Raw genomic sequence first — 21,038 nt, forward strand, 5'->3', positions numbered from 1 at the left:
AGATTAAAAAAATAATAAAAACAACTGCCAGTTGGACTATTCCAACCAGTCAAAAATGTGGTTTGCTTATTGTTACTTCACAATGTTTGAGCTTCACTGTTCAGAATGATGTGTGTGCAGTCCAGTATGCAGCTTACACAAATGTGATGTGGAAACCTCCAGCGCACAGAGAATAGACTTTTCAGTGAAGTAGGAGACATCTTGCGTTCAGCAGTTAAACTTTTGAAATTAAAAATATTTGCATATTCATACATTTGTTTTTTCAATGAGGAAGAAGGAATACATGTCATTTTAAGACATTTTTACAAGGTAATTGGACTTTTTTGTGGAAAAAGCCTAGAGACACAAATTATTATTCAAAACAGAGTAGTTTTAAATGTTTTAAAACATGTTTAGAGGGGGTCTTTAATGAAATATTTTCACCATCTATGGCAGTGATTTAGCTGGTTTCTACAATGTCCAGGACCAAGTGACCACAGTAGAAACGGACAACTGTCACAACAGCACAAAGTCATGTGTTTGCACGTGTGTTCTGTTACAAGTTGCACATGAACACGCTACATAGACTACATACAGCCAAGGGCCAGTAGACCACCGATATTCACATTCATTCTGCCCCTATGTAAGAGGGGGTAACTAACAGTTTAAGTAGTCTGTGTTGCACTCCAAAGAACATTGCAAAGAGATGGACAAAAAGAAATAATGAGTCATTTTCATTTTAAGCGTGAATCTGATGAAACAGTCTTGAAATACAACAACAATTTGAGCAGAGTACAACATATTTCGTGGAACAAAACCACAATCGTATGACAGTATAGCAGTCTAAAAAACATCGAGTAGTCATGATATGAGCTGCTCTAACAATGGTGGGTGGTGATTAGCAGCTCAGTAGGGATGGCGTCTGTGGTTGACTGAGCACAGTCCTTTAAAAACAACCTCACACTATAGTTTTCTCCACAGTCCTACAGGAACTCTACTGACCCAAACAACATCACACTAATCATCTAACACCAGGACCCAGGAACACAAACGGGGGTTACGATTCGTCTGCCAGAACGCAAGAAACATCTAAGTTTGCGTTTTAAGCCAACTCACCAGATAAGTGGCCCAACAGGTGGCAAGTCTGAGGCGGTTTAAGGGTGAACAGGGTTGGGAAAATGGCATACATTCCTTACCAAACAGCAGCACCAGCATCAAGTAAAGCATAGAAAGACACAGACTGAAGCATGTTTGTCAAAAAAGAAAGAGGTTGGATGACAAGAAATTATACATAAAAACACCACCATATGCACATCCTAGACTAAAACCACATAGGTGTGAAGCCACACCCTCCTCAAGGGACCAAACACAGATGGAAAGGAGAATTGGAGGATTGAAGTGAGGAGTGGGGGTTGGGGTCAAAATCATGGGGATGCTCCTGATAGCAGATCCCAGACAAACAACGCACACAAACACACAGTGGGACACGGTGTTGCCAACAGACACTAATACCTCCCTTGAGAACCATTATGTGCGTATGATGTGACATTTGATGCTGCATCTTCTCAAAGGGTCTTTCAGAAAGTCGTACTGCTTAGAAGATGCAACTGTGCAGCTATTGCTATATATCACTAATGCAATTACAAATGTCATATCTTGCAGCCCCCAGTCAGCACTGGGGGCCAATCTGCACCCACCTGCCCTGGACTCCCAGCTACCCTCGCCTGCTCCAAATCAATGGATGACTGCACACTCACACTCCCAAACAGCAAGAAAGTCGGTTTCTCTCTGCCTTTGTTTTCTCACATAGAACCAAATGTTAGCTATGATAGCGGACATGTATTAGCCTCTGCATTGGACATATTAGCTAACGTTAGTTCTTGTTCCAACGGTCCTCTGCCAAACCAGCAAAACGCCAGTTAAAAGTTAACTTTAACCAGCCCCCTGCCCTGGCTACATACAATATAAGCTTATTACAGATATATCGGTATCTGTGTATACGTCGGCAGATAAGTATCTAGAAAGCACCCAACCAATAAAATCGACTGGGCTGATATATCATCCGATTTAATATTGTCACAGATACATCTGTATCAGTACTGGAGTATACTGTACGTCTGCTGATAAATAACAAGAAATGTACATTTAGAAACGGTGTAACCATTACATACTTTGTAAAAAATAAACTTGTCGGTGCTCTCCAGTGGACACTCGAAAATGTCCCCCTCAGTATGTATCTTGGTCAAAATAAAAATAAAAATCTAAGGGATCCATATCAAGATTAATGCTGATGTTATACGTTAATGTAAGTTATCAGTCAGTTATGTGGCTGTCTAACATTACATGTCGCAGAGGTATGCAGGAAAAACACTGTTACGCCCAGAGACTGGGCTCACAGTTTTTTGTTTTGTTTTGTTGTTTTTTGCCAGCTGCTTATCTGCACAGATAACTAAGTGAACTTTGTGCTGCTGGTTAGCTAGCCAGTGCAGTGAGTCCGTTCACCACATCGTCCACCGGGATGAAAGCCCCGGCGCATTCTCTCCTCGCCACCGCGGGCATGGAGCCTGGAGCCGAGGCGGAGAGCGTTTCTGACGGCAAACATGGCGTTGCTTAACGTTACAGACCGACAGATAACGGAGAGAAATACTCCTGAAGTTGACACGGTGGATTGTAGTCAGACCCGAGCTAGCTTCGCTTTAGCACAAAGTAAGAGGTCTCACTCTGTCACTATTTCGCAGTACCACAAACGTTCTTCGTTGGATTAGGCAGACTAGACGCTACAATGGCGTATTGCCTCCATACTGTTTGTTATTAATGTTCCTTTTGACATTTATTTATAGGTTTTATATAATCCAATACTGTACAGATATTCCATGATTTTCGTCCAGTTATCCAGGTTGAGTAAAATGTGCAGTGCAAAAACAGTTTCTCCAGCTGCTCACACTCTTTGAACAGCTTTCTCCTTTGAAGTGAGTAATTGTGCCGTAATGTAATTTTCTTTTGTTAAAATGGATTTTATAAAGCTGGTATTTAAAAAAAATATGTTCAGGAACCGGGATCGAAGTCAAGGTATCGGTATCGAAAGGTTTTGGACGATACCCAGCCCACTGAGTTGCATTATGGGAAATGTAGGATCCAGTGCTTTTTCAGCTTGACTCATACTAGGGACATCGAGTCTGGATATCTTGGCCCCTGCTGCACATGTTTTGACCTTTCCTTGTAAAATCTGTCTCTCACAAATCCACCAACTTCCCTCAAATATCTGTTGATCCAAACTGAAAACATTCAATGTGGGATCAGCAGCACCATTTCAAAGCTATAAAACAGACAACTGCCTCTGCCAACCAAAGAAAAAACATACAGTGCACCATGATATAGCTTTTTCAGAAGAAAGATAACTTAATCTAACACATGCAAAAAAAGGTAGCTGATCTTTTGCAAATAGAAACAAAAGGTCCTTGTGATTAGGCTATGTTCATCATCATCATCATAATAATAATAATATAAAAAGAGGGTCTACTTGAAGTTGTTTAGCATTAAACAGCACTGGGAATTTATCTGTCAATTACTTTCTTCCATTAGTCAACAAAATACTGAAAATTGTTAGACAACCAGGAACCCGTGACATCTCTTAAAATCCTTGACCAAAGGTACAAACCCAAAGATTCAATTAGTGACGATATAAAACAGAGAAAAGGAGCAAATCCTCCCATTTGAGAAGCTGGAACCAGAGAACGCTTGGCGTTTTGCTTGAGAAATGACTAATGACTAATTTTGAATTTATTTTCTGTCGATGGACTAATAGATTAAATTAAACCACTGTAACAAAAGGGTAAAGTAACAGCTGAAGTTCGTTGTGGTAAATAATTTCACCTTTTGGCTCCATTTATTTCGTTGCTGAAAAGGGAGACCATGGCTCCTTTAGTGATTCCTGACTCAAAATCTTCCAGCTTTGGTGTGTGGAGGTGCTGTAAATAAAGAGACAAATGTTTTATGGCAGGGGTGAGTGAGAAAGGAGTGAAAGAGCTGCCAACAGACAGCCCATATAAACCATGCTTCAATAAACCACTTCCTGCAACCTCCTTTCATTGACTGAACCGAGGAGAACCAGCATTTACAGCTCAGTTCCTGTTATTTGGTGGCGGCTGCCCCGTCTATTTGCACCTCCTCCCCTTCCCCATCCTTTCATGACAGCAACAGCAGCCAGCCTGCAGCTTTCATGGCTCTTGCTTTCTTTGTGTTCCACCTATACAAAGTAGGTATGATTTCTGAGGAATCGTAAAACAATTACTGGCAAATTCCTGCAGCTCTTTGATTTCTGCCAGATACTGGGAGAGGGGGACGAGGAGGGGTCTTAGGGGCCTATACACACAAAGTTGGGTATTTTTTTATCCAAAAACGCTGCACATACCACCTGATGTTTAGACCCTAATGTACACACCGACTCAGAAACTGCCGTCACTCATAAATAGCCTCAGAACAGTCTCGAACTTGTGTCAACTGTGGACAAACTTCCAGCTGCTGGATCACAGTAATTGGTCTGGTTCTTTTTGATGCGTGTTCTGTGGGTTCTTTTTTAGCATTTTTTGTAAAACTGGACCTGACATCCTAAAGTAGATCTTCCAGCATTTCTGCAGATCTCATTTCAGCACGAGAAATACTCCCTGCCCCTGACTGACACGGTCCTTTCTCCTCAGATGTGAGACAATCATCACTGCTTGAGGTCTGCATTTTGTTTTGTAATTTTGCCAAGTATTTAAAAAAAAAATAAAAAAAAATAAAAAAAATTATATACAATCATACTTTGTGTGCCAACTCTGTAGTTAAAAGGTCCAGTGTGGAACATTTAGGAGGAGCTATTGGCAGAAATGGAATATAATATTTATAAATATGTTTTCCTCAGTGTATAATCACCTGAAAATAAGAATTGTTGTGTTTTCATTACTTTAGAATAAGCCGTTTTTAAATAAGAAGCTGGTAGCTGAATGGTTTGCACACTGTTCTTTGCTAATGAGAAAGAGTGAGACTCAGAGCTTAGCGAATCCGTGTAACATTATTCTGTCAATGTGGATGTCAAAACTAGTCACCGGCATCGGTGCGCGCACACACACACACACACACACACACACACACACACACACAGGCATGTAGACGCAGCACACAACACAGCAGAGTACAGGAAAGAAAGGATCGGATTTTGATCTGCTTTATTTGAGCTGATACAGATCCATTAAAATACGCCTGCATCGGTCCTGATACAGTTCATCAAGATCGGCTCGGGACATCTCTAGTGCGGACATTTCTGTTTGGACAGAGGATCTTCATAATGCTTTATGAGGTTGTTTTGGCTTAGTGTTACCAAATAATTGATTCTGTACACATCCAGACCACCACCACACCATTCGGTACAGGACATTCGGTTCGGTATGCGACTTCCTCGGTTCGGTACGCCCTGAGACCCAAACTATTATTGTCAGAATTGTCTATTTATGTCGACTGCTCGCACACGCAGAACAGAAAGTTCTACAGTGCGACTTTTGCCCAGAAAGTTTTGGCAGAGCACCAGCTGTTATCAGTTGTAGCATGCTAGTCGGCCTAGCCCCGTTAGCCACGTTAGCTCATGTAGTGTCGCTGCCTCCGAATGGCAAACACAAAAGAGAGACCAGAGCTGGAGGATCCTCCCTGACATTTAGATCCTCTGTGTGGAGCGTTACGGTTTCTCGGTTAGTTACAGCGAACATGGACACAGATTAGTGTCAAACTGTGTGTCGACATTGTGCAGCTGAGGTCGGGTTTGTCTGTGGAAACGCTTCAAACGTGACAATTACGACGGCATCACCCGAATGTGTCGGTTAGCGGAACGAGATAAAACGGACCGGAAGGCGAGTCCCCCTCCCCGCAGCGTTCAGGCAGCCTCGCGCTGCAGATTCAGACCAAAGTAATAACTAATGCTATAGGAGTGTTTGTCGCTGCAGATGTGCGACCATAGTCGGTCGCAGAGAATACAGACTTTAAGCTTACGGTCCAAGTGCTTGAGCCCCGCTACAGTGTCCCTTCACGGGGGCATTTTAGTCAGTCCGCTGTGCTGCCCTGTATGAACGAGCGCGAGCTGCAGTTGTTCAGGAATAATCAGCGGCTCAGAGTCTTACGATAGAGCATTACTGACTTTGTCTTATTTTTATTTTTTTTCTTAATATGCCTAGAATGTTACAGCAATAATTATGGCCAATGAGCCACTGTTGAATGTTTCCATTTTTCAAAATAAAAGACAAAAATGTTATCTTCTACATTTGTTTGTTTTCCCCGCTGTTCCGAAAATGTACCCAACTGTGAATGTTGTGTACCTTTACACCTCTAGTTTCTGTACAGGGTTTCCCGCCTCACCTGAGCCAGAGAGTTCATCCACTAATGTCAAAAGAAATTCTTACAGTTTTATGAAAAATAATATCAGGCTGTTGCTCAAGAGCTTGTAACAAGTATTTCTACTGTGCACATATGCATGCATTTATTGCCTTCTTTTTTTTTTTAGCAAATTATTTAATTTTAAAGTACTCCAGTCCAGTATCACTTGTAGAACAGTAGACTGAATAACAGAAGAGAAGTGCATATTTATAAAACTTGAAAGGTGGCTTCCTTCACTGTAAAAAGTCACTAGTATTTTACTAAAGGTATGATGAGGTTTGCTTTTTGAAACTTTATTCAGACAGGCATAAGACAAAAGAAACCACACATGCACACAAGTACAGGAAAGCATCCTTCATCTCCTGCGAGGATATCAATACTGATATCATCAGAGCTCAGAGAGATCACATTAGCAAAGCCACAGCAAAGAGGAAAGGAATGCACAGCAGCTTCTGAGACATATTTCAGCCTGAGGATCTGTATCTTATGTATAGATCACTGCAGTGATTTGACTTATGTGGTATGTGCACACAAGCCACAAATTAAGCCTGAGCAGAGGATGAGGGGAGTTAAAAGGTTTCATGAGAGCGTTCCAGAGAGCCCAGGAGATGGCCAGAGGCTAACATGTTGGCCCAATCATTAAGGCATCAATCTGTGTGTGTGTGTGTGTGTGTGTGTGTGCGTTTCATGTTCTTATATCCTGGTGGGGACTTTAACCTGAATGCACACTAACCCATGGGGACTTGTGTCACTGTGGGGACAAAAATTGAGGTTCCCGTGGGTAGAGACGGCTTTTTGAGGGTTAAGACTTTTTAGAGTGCAGGTTACAATTAGGTTAAGGTCAGGGTAAGGGGCTACAGAAAGCCTAATGCCAATGACTAGTGAAACAAACGTGTGTGTATATATGAATTAAGGGGCTTATAACAGAACACTCTTTCTTTAAGGAAAGGCGATACTCTTCCACCCTCAACTATTGTTGTCTAGTTTGACTTCAGTAAGTGATCTGTGTGTCAGAGAAAAGCTCAAGACAGGAGGTGTAAACATGAAGCTTCAGGTAGCTTACGAGTGTAAACATCGATGAAACTCACAGTATCATGTCACAGGAGCGGTAATGAGCCTATTACAGCTTTGTGGCAAATAAGACAACACACTTGAAAACACAGTTGGACAAGCCTCACACAGAAGATTTTTTATCTTTATTGGAAGTATTTTCAGACAAAAGGCTTCCAGGATGAAGACTAACCTATGGGTTATATCTTAGGTCAACTTTTCCACCTTAAGAAAAGCAGCACACAGCCACTTCCCTAAATTTTACAATAGAAAGCATACAGAATGGGACAAATAAAGACAATTACAATCATTTTCATGGGTTCACATAAATAGATCACAGCCACTTACAAACGTTCCTAATGGGAACAAATGAGGTGATGAGTTACTGCTGTGAAACAGATGTGCCTGTGCTCATCCTCAAGACAGGGTAGGAGAACAAGATAGGAGTGAGACTGAATTTCTCATATGGATGTAACAGTATGTGTATTTGCAGGCGGTTTGATTTGATTTGTGACTTTCTTCGGTTTGGTACGCCCTACAAACCAAATATTTACTGTAGAATTAGCCTCATACGCTCTAATTAGGTCTATATCTTGGCACTTGTGGAGCATAAATTCTAAAGAGCGAGTTCCACCGGGACAGCTTCGGCAGCGGGGCAGTTATGATCTGTTAGCCAAACCATGTTGGGTTAGCCCCTGGATCAGTGGCAGCTGGTGACTCAAAAAATTGGACGACAGGAGGAAAACCAACCCACCGCGTCATGTTATTGTACACTAGTCGCTACTTATCTCTACTTTCTTATGTTATATTAAGCAGTAAAACAATTGCTTACAAGATTTCTTAAAAACCAACATCATTTTATTCAATCCAGATCAACCATACAGGCCTAATGCAGAAGACAGAGTGTTTATCAAGGGTGTGCGATGAAGCAGGCCAGTAGTCTGTGGTTGCTGTTGAGAAATTAAATATACATTTAAGTAAACAGTTGGCAATTATCCTTAACAGTTTAAACACACCAGCTCTATTTCTAGGCTACAAAGGAAATATCAAAGTAATTATCACAACACCATTGGTAAATTCTCATACTAAAATAGTAGGTGCAATTTTCTTAAATGGCCACTAAGTGTCAGGTTAAGACCATCATATTACGAAAATGAGCCACTGCCCACTACCTGATCCAGAGCAGGTGGAGGTTAACATAAGCACTCGCAAATGTAGCAATAATCCAACTAGCAACATCCTCCATGCAGTGCAGCCCGTGCAGCAGTCCGTTGCCCATACCAGGATCTAGTCCCAGGTGAGGGGAGAGCAGCTTCACATCGGCTGTCACATGCCACCATAGTCCCGCCATGGGTCAAGCCCGGACAGCTGAGGCAGCGAGGCCCGAGGCCGCACTCCCTGGCGGCGTCCTGCTGCGTCCCCCAGTCCAAATCCATTCTTGCCGTTAGCTTACCAGTCCTTCAGGGCTGCTACAACAAGCTAACTGTTGCATTGGCTAATGCAAGTAGCTAGCTAGCTACTGCTCAATAAAAAAATTTAAAAAAATTTAAAAAAGGAACGCAAATCTGAAAAAAGTGTGGACTGTTGAAAAAGCCTATAAAATAATTTCTTAGTGATGTGTTTAAAAGTAGCGAGCGATTTGCATATTATATAAATTTATTTTCTAATATGCTGCTACTGTATGAATCTATCTATCTATAACTTTACTCATGACATTTGGAAATTATAATTGAACCAACACGATGTCAATATTGTATTCTGGTTGTTGATTGGACATCCTCCCTAGAGCACCATTTTACATGTTTTGACCAATAACAGATTAGCATGAAAAAAATGAAGTACATTTGATATAAGAGATCCCGTCCTCCTCTGCCCCGTACCACCACTTCACACACACTGCCCTTTCCCCTCTGCCCTGCAGGTGGCGCTGTTGATTCATTTTAATCAGAATTTCAATAATGGATTTTTTTCCAAAGAATACAGAAAAAATATTTTATAAATGATACGGAGATTTTTTAATGGTTTATTTCAACCAATTATTCTTTAATATTTTGATCTCCATCTTGCAAAAATAGAGGAGCAGCAGCCTCCCCTGCCCTGGATGTACAGCTCATATAACGATGTCTAAGACTCGAGCTGGAAGAGCCTCTATCGTTTGGGGGATCTTATGGTTTTCCAGTAACTTACAGCGACACAGAACAAAGATCGGACTAAATCCAACTAAACTGTCGATACGGTTTTACCACAGATGGGTATTTTTCTGGAAACACAAACAATCTAAACCATTTAAGACGGCATCATCTGAATGCATCTATTGTGGTGTTTGAACCCCACTGTAATGTCCCATATGCATCAGTCAGGAAGTTGTTTCTGCCCTGTATAAATTGCTGCAGTCGTCCGGAAATTACTCACTGTCCCAGCAGTAGCCCTCACACCGGTGGATTCATGATTTCATTTTCTAAATAAATGACAAATGTTATCTTCTGCCTTTATTTTGTTTCTCTAGCTGTACCGAAAACGCACCAAATCCCAAAGCTGAGGTACATACCAAACCATAGACTTTGTGTACCATAACACACCGAGTACATAATGCTAAAATAAACTATGCTAAATTTCTCATTTCTAAACAAGCACAATATGTTAATTTATGCCAAGGCTGATGATTTGTAACACTGGAATATTAGAGGTTTGGTTTGGCAAGCTGTTACACAACCACACCCTCTTTTTCAACCAGGAAAAATCTTGGTTTCAACTGTTGTTTTTTTTCCTGTAACAAAAAGTACCTTGGTCTTAAAAAAACACAAAGAGAACCTCAGCTCTGGTGCATCTTTCCTGCACAGACCACAAATCTCAAACTCTTTTCACCAAGCTTGCCCATTTCTTTCCCATTACACTGTCTTACAGCTTTCCATAAAAGTGACAATCCTCTGAAATATCACAAACACCTTTGAAGAGATGCCATCTCCAGAGTAAATTAAATGGCAGCCGAGGCTCCAAATGAGGTGCTTAAGCAGCATGAGCCACTGCCGCCTATTGCCAAAATAGCACCCCCTTCACTGGTTCCAAAGAGCTCCTTTAACTCCATTTGTTCAGACGGCATTGCCATTAGGCCGTCTCCATGGCAATGCCTCAACGCTGGCCCGTTAACCGCATGGCAATAATGAAGCGCAGTGGCAGCTTTACTGACTGATTCGTCATTAATCTAAATGTGTGTCTGGCAGCTTCTCTGAGCTGCACAAATCACCGAGTGTGGGAGGACCGGCGGTAGGAAGTTACGCTCATGGTCTCATCACTTTCTCATTCTAACTGCTTTCTGTGTTTTGACTGCTACGCCTTGTGTGTGTGTGTGTGTGTGAAAATTCATTAAAGTGATGACATGTTGATAAGAACAGTCTTTGGCGCAATAAGGAAACAACTGATGTTGAAAAGCTGTTTGACGTCCTATCAGCGTGCTATATGCGCCTTCCTGTCGTCTGCGTCTTTGCAGGAGCAAATAAAGCGTGGCTGACACAAATGTAAACAATAGACGCCTCTTAAATTAAACCTGCAAGAGAGCCAAGTGGCAATGACAGATTTCATTCCATTTTTAAATCTGTACAGGAGTCTTTGAAATCCTGACAGGCCATTGGGGATCCCTGGTCCACATAAACGCTTTCCTGCTGCCATCTTTTTCACAGAATCATGAAGCTAAGTTCACACACCTAACCTCCATTCATCAAACACTGCTGTCAGTTATGTAAGGGAAGATCTAGGTGGAAGTAGCTCAGCACACAGGGCTTGGAATTCAAATGTATCGGGTCCCAATTTTTAAGGATTCAATTTTGTTTTATTCTCATCTTAAAAGCAATGAAATGATAAATAAATAAATTCAGGCATTGTGCTACTAAAACTGACTTTGACAAACCAGGTGAAACATGGAGAAGTAGAAATGACGTTCCAGTCCATTTAGCTTGAGATGGGCTCTGTCCTCCCAGCACCGTCCCACTCCTCACACTAAATATCACGTGTCCAGGGATTCATAGTGTGTAACCAATAACAGCTACTTTCCTAAGCCGCACAAATATTCCTGCTGTCCATAAAAGTAAAAAAAGAAAAGTAAAATGTTATCTACAGACTCCAAACACAGCAGACAGACTGTAGGTCTGAAAGCTAAATGTTAGCACTCAATTCCTTTTGACAGGTTTACTTTGTGCTTACGACTTGTTTAAATGCCTCCCATTTTATTTTTAGAGTGGATGGCGAGTCACCGTGTGAGACATGCAGGTGAGCAAAACCCTTCCTTCTAAAGTGAGGAACGTGTAATCTTCAACAGCTGCAAAATAGACTAAACTAAACACTGTAGCCAGAAAGAGAAGAAAGAAAGGAGAGAGTGGGTATTCTTGGCGTTGACCCCAAAACTTCCTGTATGTGTGCAGCCAGCTGTGGCCCTGCTGGACCACTCAGCAAGACTGTTAGTACTGACAGTGTCAAACAAGAGCCTGGCTTCACCAAAACACTAGCTACAAATCTTACTTACTTGGTTTGGGTGAAAACTGGGTTTTTTGTAGTCTTTTGTCAACATAATGTGTAAAGCCACATATCTATCACAATCCCGTGTTCCTGTAATTGTAAATTCTGTTTGATCAAAAATTCAATTAGTGCTGAAAGGAAATTAATAAACAACAATTTGTTACCAACTCAACCAATGCTGAAACAATTAGTTGATTAATCAACAGAAAATGAATAGACAACAGTTTGATTATCGATTAATCGTTTGTCGTTTATTAAGCAAAAATGCCAAACATTTTCTGGTTCCAGTTTCTCAAATAAGGTATTTGGAAACTGAATATCTTTGGGTTTTAGACTGCTGGTCCAACAAAGCCATCATCTGGAGGAGGTCACGCTGAGTTCTGGGAAAATGTGATGAGCATTTTTCCCATTTTATAGACCCACCAATTAATTTAAAATTAATCGTCAGATTTACTTGATAATAAAATTATAAAAAATATGCTAGCTGCAACTAGCTACCTAAAGTCAATCTGCCACTTGCATTTGAAAAACCAAGTTGGTTAGATGGGAATTAACCAGATCGTCTGAGATAAATTGAATATGACATTATGAAAATTCAGCAATGCAAGAAGAACTGAGATGCTTGACTATGTCAAACTAGTAGGGCTGTAACGCTGCACAAGATCCACGGTTCGGCATGTACCTCGGTTATAGGTCGAAGTGTTATAGGTTTGAAGCGTTTCCACAGACAAACCTGACTTTAGCTGAACAATGTCGGCCTACAGTTTGACACTCCTAGTTGCCCATCGTAACTAACCGGGAAACCGTAACGCTCCACACAGAGGATCTAAATGTCAGGGAGGATCCTCCAGCTCTGGTCTCTCTTGTGTTTGCCGTTCCGAGGCAGCGACACTACATGAGCTTGACTAACCGGGCTAACCGGGCTAGGCCGACTAGCATGCTACAGCTGATAGACAGCAACTGGTGCTCTGCCAAAACGTTCCAGGAAAAAACTCGCGCTGTGAGAATTTCTGTTGTTGTCGTCGACATAAATAGACTATTTCGACGGTAATAGTTTGGGTCACAGGGCGTACTGAACCGAGGAAGTCGCATACCGAACGGTTCGGGACGAATACACATACTGCTTACACCCCTACCAGACAGCCTTTACAACAAGCTGTATTCACATTAGGCTCGCAACCAATGATTATTTTGATTATCAATGAATCATTTCGTTGACTAAATGTCTAGGGTTGCTGCTAACAATTATTTCCATTATCGATTAATCTGCCAATTATTTTCTCGATTAATTGTTTAGTTATAAAATGTTAACTGTGAAAAAATGCAATTCACAATTTCTCAGAGCCCACGGTGATGTCTTCAAATTGTCAGCAACACAATTGAGAAGCTTTAACTAGACTCTTTAGCATGAAAAATTAATGAAACAATTCATTGATTACCAGATTGTTGCTGAGTAGTTTTTTGTCCATCCACTAATTGATTAATTGTTTTAGCTCTAATTCATATCAAGCATCACTTTGTCTATTTGAATTCAGCAGAAAGACATGGGCAGGTAGAAAGTAAACTGCTATGCAAAAACAGTCAATTACCACACTTCATCACAAAATAACTCCTGCCTGTAAAGTATATGTATATCAAACAATATAAGAGTATACAAAGGTGGATTTTACCTTTAAATTAATTTATTCTCAATCTGTACACAGATGTCAACATCACCATATGTGCAATGTAGAGATGACCAACGTCCAAATCAGCACGGCATCATTTTGCTTGTTCTAATCAAGTCTACAGTTTGTGAACGTAAAAAAAACTAAGATCACAGAGTTTTTTTTCCAGTGTGTCATATTCATAACATAACATTCGAACAGACGGAGAAAGAGTTGACTTGTGGGTGACGTTAGTTTAATTGTAAAGAAACGCTACATTCTCCTGAGCACATTTTAGAAATAAAAACACAGTCATTTTCTCTGATCTATTATACTTGGTCTGTGTTTCAACTAGAAACACTCAAGAGCATCTGAAGACCCAACAGATCAAGAAGCTCTTTGGCTCACAATTTGTAACCATGTAAAAACACACAGGCCCCAAAGACTTCACTGACACTGGAAAGATCTCATGGCATGTGTCATCGCGTGAGACTTATTGAAGGTTAAGTATTCTCCTGCTGGGCTTTTGGCCTTAGTCTTCGAGCCACACATCACATTTATCAAGACTGAGCTGAAGCACAAAAAGCGCAGGGAGAAGCATGCAGTGTGCAGAAGCCAAATCACATTTGGCGTCTTGTAATCGAAGGCCTTTTAGAAGAAACTTTAAGCTTTGAAGGTTCCATATCAACAGATAGAAATTTGATTCATAGACAGCTTGGAGGCACTGGGGGAAATGAATACAGTATGAGATTTCAAACTTGCTGTGTGCACTGCGCCTGTTGCAAACCACAACTTTTTTTGAGAACTTTTGACAGCTTTGAAGTCCTTCAATTTCTCAGCTGGTTATTAATCAAGGTGATATATATGTACTTGCCACATTAGACTTTCAGACCATTCAGGTGGTCTTCAGCTCAGAAATATCATTTTCACATGTTGAAAAATATGCTTTGAAAGTTTTGGCCAAAACAGACATGGTGGTCAAAATGCAGGTAAGGTTCCAGAGTTCTTAAAAAAAAAAAAAAAAAAAAAAAAAAAAAAAAGGTTCCTGGATCCCAGAAAAAAAGTTCTAAAAGTGAAACTTTTGTTCACAATAAGGATTAAAATGAGGTTCTTGTTCCAATAAGAAATAGGAAAGGACAGTTCTGCAAACTCATTGTTGTGTTGTTGGAGAGTACTTTTTAAAAGGCATATGCTATTCCACCCTAATTTCAATTTTACAAAATTCTAAGTGTAAAAAACAAACTATTCAGGCAAAGGAAAAAAAAAAGATGATTCCAGTGATTCTTTGAAGCAAAAAGTGCTCTGTTCTCCTTATTCTTTTGAAGCAGAGCTTCAATCTTTTCAAATTTCACTGACGGATAACAAAGAAAGTGACTGATTTTATTTTAGTGCCCTGTAGATCTTAAAGACTCACAAAGGCCTGGTTTTGTTTTTATAAAAGGGGTAAAGGGTTACTGTTGATAAAATTAGTATTACAAAAGTAATTCAGGACTAGTGCACAAAGACCAATTTACATATGGTTGGTCTCTAGCTGCTTGGAGTCACCTCAAACTTGCAAATCATTAACATGTTCAAGTTTGATCCCTAACAAATAACACGTTCTTTTAATCTGTTCAAACATGGAACTAAGGCTGCAACTAACGATCATTTTTATCATTAATTAATCTGCTGAAATGTCAGATAATAGTGAAAAAATGCCTGTCACAGCTTCCCAGAAGATTGCATCCCAGGTGGCATCTTCAAATATCTTCCCTTGTCCAAACAACCACAGAGAAACAACTGCAGAAGTCCAGGGAAACCAGCAACAAAAGAAAGAAATCACATTGGAGAAGCATTTTTTATTACAAAGTGACCGCTTATCAAAATAGTTGCAGATCTACATGGAACAATCAAACATTCAGTTTGTCAGTTTCTATCAAAGGTCAGTTAAAAGAGGTTTACTGTCAGAGAATAAGTGCTGACACCGTCCTGCACAGCTACATAACTAAAACACTGACAGGGGATGGTGTGAGGTTCATGATATGCAGTGGAAAGTGAAACGGGAATCTTATAATAAAACGTAGACCTTGACCAGTATTCTGATAGGGCTATAAAGATAATTTTAGTCTGATGTCATCAATAGACAATATTTTATGCCATTTCCATGCATAAACAAGTATTATGATAATGTCTACCCTAATTTCATCTGGGCAGAGTGGAAACGCCTATGAAACAGCATTAGAACCATGAGACAACACAATTCTCCACTGAAACCAGACTAATGACTCTCTCGCTGCAGGGCTACATTCAGAGCTGAAACTATCAGAATCAGAATCAGAAATCCTTTATTGATCCCCGAGGGGAAACTCTTTCGTTACAGCAGCTCACTGTCAGTCAGTGCACACAGGAACAGAAGTACTGAGCAAACAAATATCATACACTATAATACAGGTCAGATTAATTAAGTACCAAGTGGGTATAAGTATAAAATAAAATAAGTGTGAAGCACAAAGTGGGTTTACCGGTTGATGATAATAATACGGTATAAGGTAATGGTGCATGAACTGTCAAGTTAAGTGTAGCTTATTAAGATTATAATGAGACGGTGGATATTGCACAGCAGTAACAGAAGTATGAAAAATATCAATAAACAGGGAATTTTAAACTGAAAACAGAGTATATTGCACAATTATGTCAAGTATTGCAGAGATATTAATGATCAATGTCCAGTTTAGTGACTTCGGGTCATACAGACTAACACTTAGAGGGAGGAGTTGAAGAGTCTGATGGCCACAGGCAGGAATGACTTCCTGTGGCGCTCTGTGGTGCATTTTGGGGGGATGAGTTGATTAATTGATTAGTTAATTGAAAGAAAATTAATCAGCAACTATTTTCATTTACAAACTACAATCATTTTATGTCACTGAGAAAGTGTGATGGACTTTTTCACAATTTTTTGACATTTTATTGACCAAAAATAAATAGAGAAATTTACTGGCAAGTTAATTGATAATGAAAATAAATGTTAGTCGCAACCCTGGATACATTAATGTAAAAAAATCGAATTTTATAATTTCTACAACTATCTGATAATCACTCAATCGTTTCAATCATTTTTCAAGTAAAAATGCCAAACCTTTGCTGGTTCCAGCTTCTCAAATGTCAGGATTTAATGCTTTTCTTTCTCTATATATATATATATATATATATATATATATATATATATATATATATATATATATATATATATATATATATATATATATATATATATATATATATATATATATACACACACACACACACTCTAGACATTGCTGGGTTTTGGACTGTTGGTTAAATAAAACATCACCTTGGGCTCTGGGAAATTAAAACTATTTTCTGACATTTTATAGACAAAACGAAAATAATCTTGCACAGTCTGACATGCAATTAAACTGCAAGATTGCTATTATCACACAGTGTATACAGTATGTAGCTTATAGCACGTGTGTGTATGCAGTGTATGTGTATACATCCATTTGTGGCGGGGAGACGGCACAGCAAAATGAATGATCAATAGCAATTATCAGTCCAACCATGACCTTAAAGAATTCCTATTTAGCAATAGTTGTGCTTCAGGCTCACTGGCCTGTTAGGGGCTGAGTGCAACCAACCAAAACCAACACAAGTACCTGTCACTGCTTTACCTTTACACTTATAGCGCCCAATCACGCAGCTCTTACATACAAGGTTTGTCTGTCTCATATCCAAAAGCAATATCAGATATGATTCTGTTCGGCAGGGTTTCAAACCAGCACATCTGTACGGAGTGACGTTTAGAAGAAACACTAAAAATGCTCCAAACAGACATCAACACACCACAAAATCTATTTTGTATCATCAGACATTATGTCCAACCTTTCCATTCTGTCCGAGGATTACAGAGAAAAGGACACACATAACTTGTTTTATTTGCCACTATATAATATATATAACTATATATATAACTGTTTCTGCTCACAGAACCAAAGCCCACTGCCTTTTCTCCACAATAAGCATTACAGTACAGAGCCACTTAAAAACACAAGGGCATTTCCTGCCGCCCTCCACAGTCGTCCGAAGTCCCAGTCAGCTACATGGACTCAAGGGCTTGATGAGCAGGGTTCAAACCCGAATGTCTGCATGAGCATGTGGATGCTTGCTGCTCTGAGGGTTTGAACCCTGCTCCCACCCCCCCACCCCCACCCCCAGCAAAGGGCCAAAATGGAGCAGAAACAGCAGGTCTCTTACCTCTTTTTGGTTTAGGGAAGCTTTCATGCAGGTGAAAAACTACTTTCTCCACAAAGTGATGAATGTTGCTGTGCTCTGGTCCTCGGACAAACACCATCCAGTCGTGAGTGAAGCCCTCCACAGTGGGTTTCTTTCTGACCTGGGCACGATGACCAAGTTCTAGTTTCACCTGAACAGCACCCTGTGAAATAACATGATGCTGGGTTACTGCTCAAATTCAAGAACAGTCCAAAAATAAAATAAAAAGACAAAATAAACCTTTGACCAGACCTATACACGTGTTTGACAGAAAATGAAAATAATGTCTAACCCATTTTTTTTTTTTTCATACTTAACAATTAAAACCCCGAAAGCTGACGTTGAAACAAACCCTTCAGTGGCTTTGATTAGCTGTGATCACAAAGCACGTGATATTTCCTTGTCATGTCAACGTAATGTAAAACTCCATTCAAAAACCTGCTAATTTAAAGAAACGTTGCTTTTCGGCAAACCCACACATCTTCGTGAACCAGACTTACGACTCTTTGCTATGATCTAGTCCACAGGGACATTCAGAAAATTCCTAAAATAATATAAAACACGCATGAAGCAGAAAACATTTCCACAAACTTTAAACTACTGAAATTTGCTCCCACTGCTTTCTACCATGGGGTAACGTTACATGGCTGTTAAAAGATAATGTAATGAAAATAACAAGAAAACCCCTCGAGAAAGTTGATATTTTACCGATTTACGGGTTACTTTATGCATTGCATGGAACATTAAGCCGAATTGGAGGATGGACTGTAACTATTCTTAAATAGCCCTAATTTACGCATTAGCAAAAGCGTTTTGCTTTTTTGACGCGAAGCAGAAAAATACTGGAACTGCCATGTTTTTGAGTGGAATTTTGCATTAAAGTTGCACTGTTCATTCAGGAGATAGCGGCACGTATCGGCTCTAGCTAGCTGTGCGGCATGAAAATCCTCGTTACGGAGTAAAAACCAGCGACTCCTCCGGTGTGACAAAACAGCAAAATGTCCAAATATATACTCCATTAGACCGGACTGGCAAGCAAATCCTCCAACTGGCTACTCACCGAGTTGGCCATCCTTGAGGCCCCACGTTACTGTTATTTCATGGAGAATTAGTTTTAAATGAGAGTAGAGGTGCGTATAGTTCGCCTATGACGGCGGACATGGTCTCTCCTGGACTGAACTCAGACTCAAGACTTTCATAGGCTCGCCGGCTGTCAATGCCCTACAATAACATAGAGAAATTCCGCTGCGAACTTTCAAAATAAAACCCCCGCAGTGCGACCCCTCTGAGTGTACCTCCCTAAATTTCAGAATACTGTTAAAGCAATGCTTTTGCCATTTGGGGTATTAATTAATATGACATGGTATTTGCATGTTATTTACTCTGGCCATAGCCATAATTTTAGAAACACAGAGGTCCTGAGCCCCCTCCTAGAACACTTTGAGGAGGCACAAAAAAATAAAGTCTCTAAAATAGTTTACAAATTACGTAACCATTAGATTTTTCAGATTTTTATTTATTCAGTTAAGTATTCAATTTCCTAAGAATTGTATTTCCCAACATGAAGCCAACTCTAGCCAAAAAGTGGTCAAATTTAAATATATTGAGTCTTAAAAATACTCAAATCAGCATATAAAAATCCACCACATCATATTGTTGCAGTGTCACAATGTAGCACCCAACTGAAGATGGAAGACAGGTGTGTGCCTTCGTGGTAATTCTATGGCATTTTTGTAGGATTGTATTGCATGACTGTGGTCCTCAATATTGAATTAACAGCATGGTTGAATGAAGACCTCCATGGGCCCCTTGGTGTTTAAAGTCAAAGGTCCCCCACCTGTAACATTAAAGTTCATTTAGGTTCAATTTGATTTATGTCTTCATGACAGAGAGCAAAATACTGACCTTGTGCCTGTGTAAAACAACTGTAATATAACAGTTACTCTTTGTAGTGCCATATCAATCAATCAATCACTCACTGCTCTCATATTTCTTTAAAACTGTTTTTTACCTTTTAGCATAATTTACCGATCAAAATGTATGTTTTCTTTTATTTTGAGCGTAAAATTCTCTTATTTCCAGTTACTTCTCTGTCTCAATTCTGCAAAATTAACGACGCTGAGGGGTAAAGCGCACGCGCAGCTTCGTGTACCCGATGGGGCTGCAGACAGAGCACGAGACGGAAAGAGCCGAGAACAGCAGATACTCGGGCCTCCAATCAGGTGGCCGCAACCAACCTGTAATGATGTTGCCTTCAGGTCCCAGGGGAAAACCGGCGAATGAAGCATGTTTTAACAGTTTATATGTTCAAACCCGTTTAAAGCAGTCAAACATTAATCGTACATGACTTTCAACAAATAAACATGAAACTTTTACAAGCTATTTTGGAGCAAAAACTGCAATTTCTATGGATACCATTGGAAACGGTTGACTTTTTTCCATTGTTTACTGGTTTGACAATTTTTTATTTGTTGTCTGCATGTATGGTTACAGTAAATGGACCTCTAAAGGCTTGGGCATACAGCGACATAAATTAACAAAATGATATGATCACAAAGTTTTGAGAAAAAACATCTCTCATAATGTCTGTAATCGGAATTTTGCATGTTACCATTGTCTGCAAGGCTGTTGTTACCAACATTAAAATTAAATAATTGAATCAAACTGAAGTTTCATTTCCCATTTGTTCAGTCGTATTTTCATGTTTGAAAATGCATCATTTCTGCAAAAAGTGAAATCAGAATTGACAAATAGTTCTCCAAAGCATAATTATCACACTGCTAATTTGATTATATTCTACTGAATATTATTGTTCTTCAGTATTCTTCATTATTAGGGTTCAAACCGCGAATTAATGAGTTTGTGTCGGCTTATTGGAATTGCCAATGTTATTATTATTGTTATTATTCCTAGGAAATCTGCCTTCCCATGAGTGAAAATGAACCATTTTGCACACAGGTCCAGTCCTCTGCCAAACGTCCTCAACAGGAATTGTGGGCCAGTAGTCCTGATGGTGGCGCTACAGCAACCGCCTACAGTTTAAAACTTTGCAAATGTATAACTGATCAGTCGCACGCGCTACCACTTTGCAACTTACACCAAAATGTATGCTTAAATTAGTTGTAAAACTGCTTCAACTGTGAACCTATCTCCTCCCACATTTTCTACGCAATCGACACCAAA

General features: G+C 39.9%; 1 protein-coding gene across 6 annotated transcripts in view; it reads right to left on the reverse strand.

The window, feature by feature from the left end:
* Positions 1-19,071, reverse strand: part of mllt3 (MLLT3 super elongation complex subunit) — a 53,460-nt gene extending 34,389 nt beyond the window's left edge. For 5 of the 6 annotated variants that reach the window (XM_044184768.1, XM_044184765.1, XM_044184766.1 and 2 more), the window contains exons 1-2: positions 18,916-19,071; positions 17,838-18,018 (exon numbers count right to left, since the gene is read on the reverse strand). In XM_044184768.1, the coding sequence (XP_044040703.1) occupies positions 17,838-18,018; positions 18,916-18,927 (193 nt within the window). In that variant the 5' untranslated portion in view covers positions 18,928-19,071. Of the gene's footprint in view, positions 1-3,852; positions 3,948-17,837; positions 18,019-18,915 lie in introns of those variants that run through there. The other variant, XM_044184769.1, reaches the window with a different exon arrangement.
* Positions 19,072-21,038: the final 1,967 nt, after the last annotated feature.

Source organism: Siniperca chuatsi, linkage group LG22 (genome assembly GCF_020085105.1).
Source record: "Siniperca chuatsi isolate FFG_IHB_CAS linkage group LG22, ASM2008510v1, whole genome shotgun sequence".
Classification (NCBI taxonomy): domain Eukaryota; kingdom Metazoa; phylum Chordata; class Actinopteri; order Centrarchiformes; family Sinipercidae; genus Siniperca; species Siniperca chuatsi.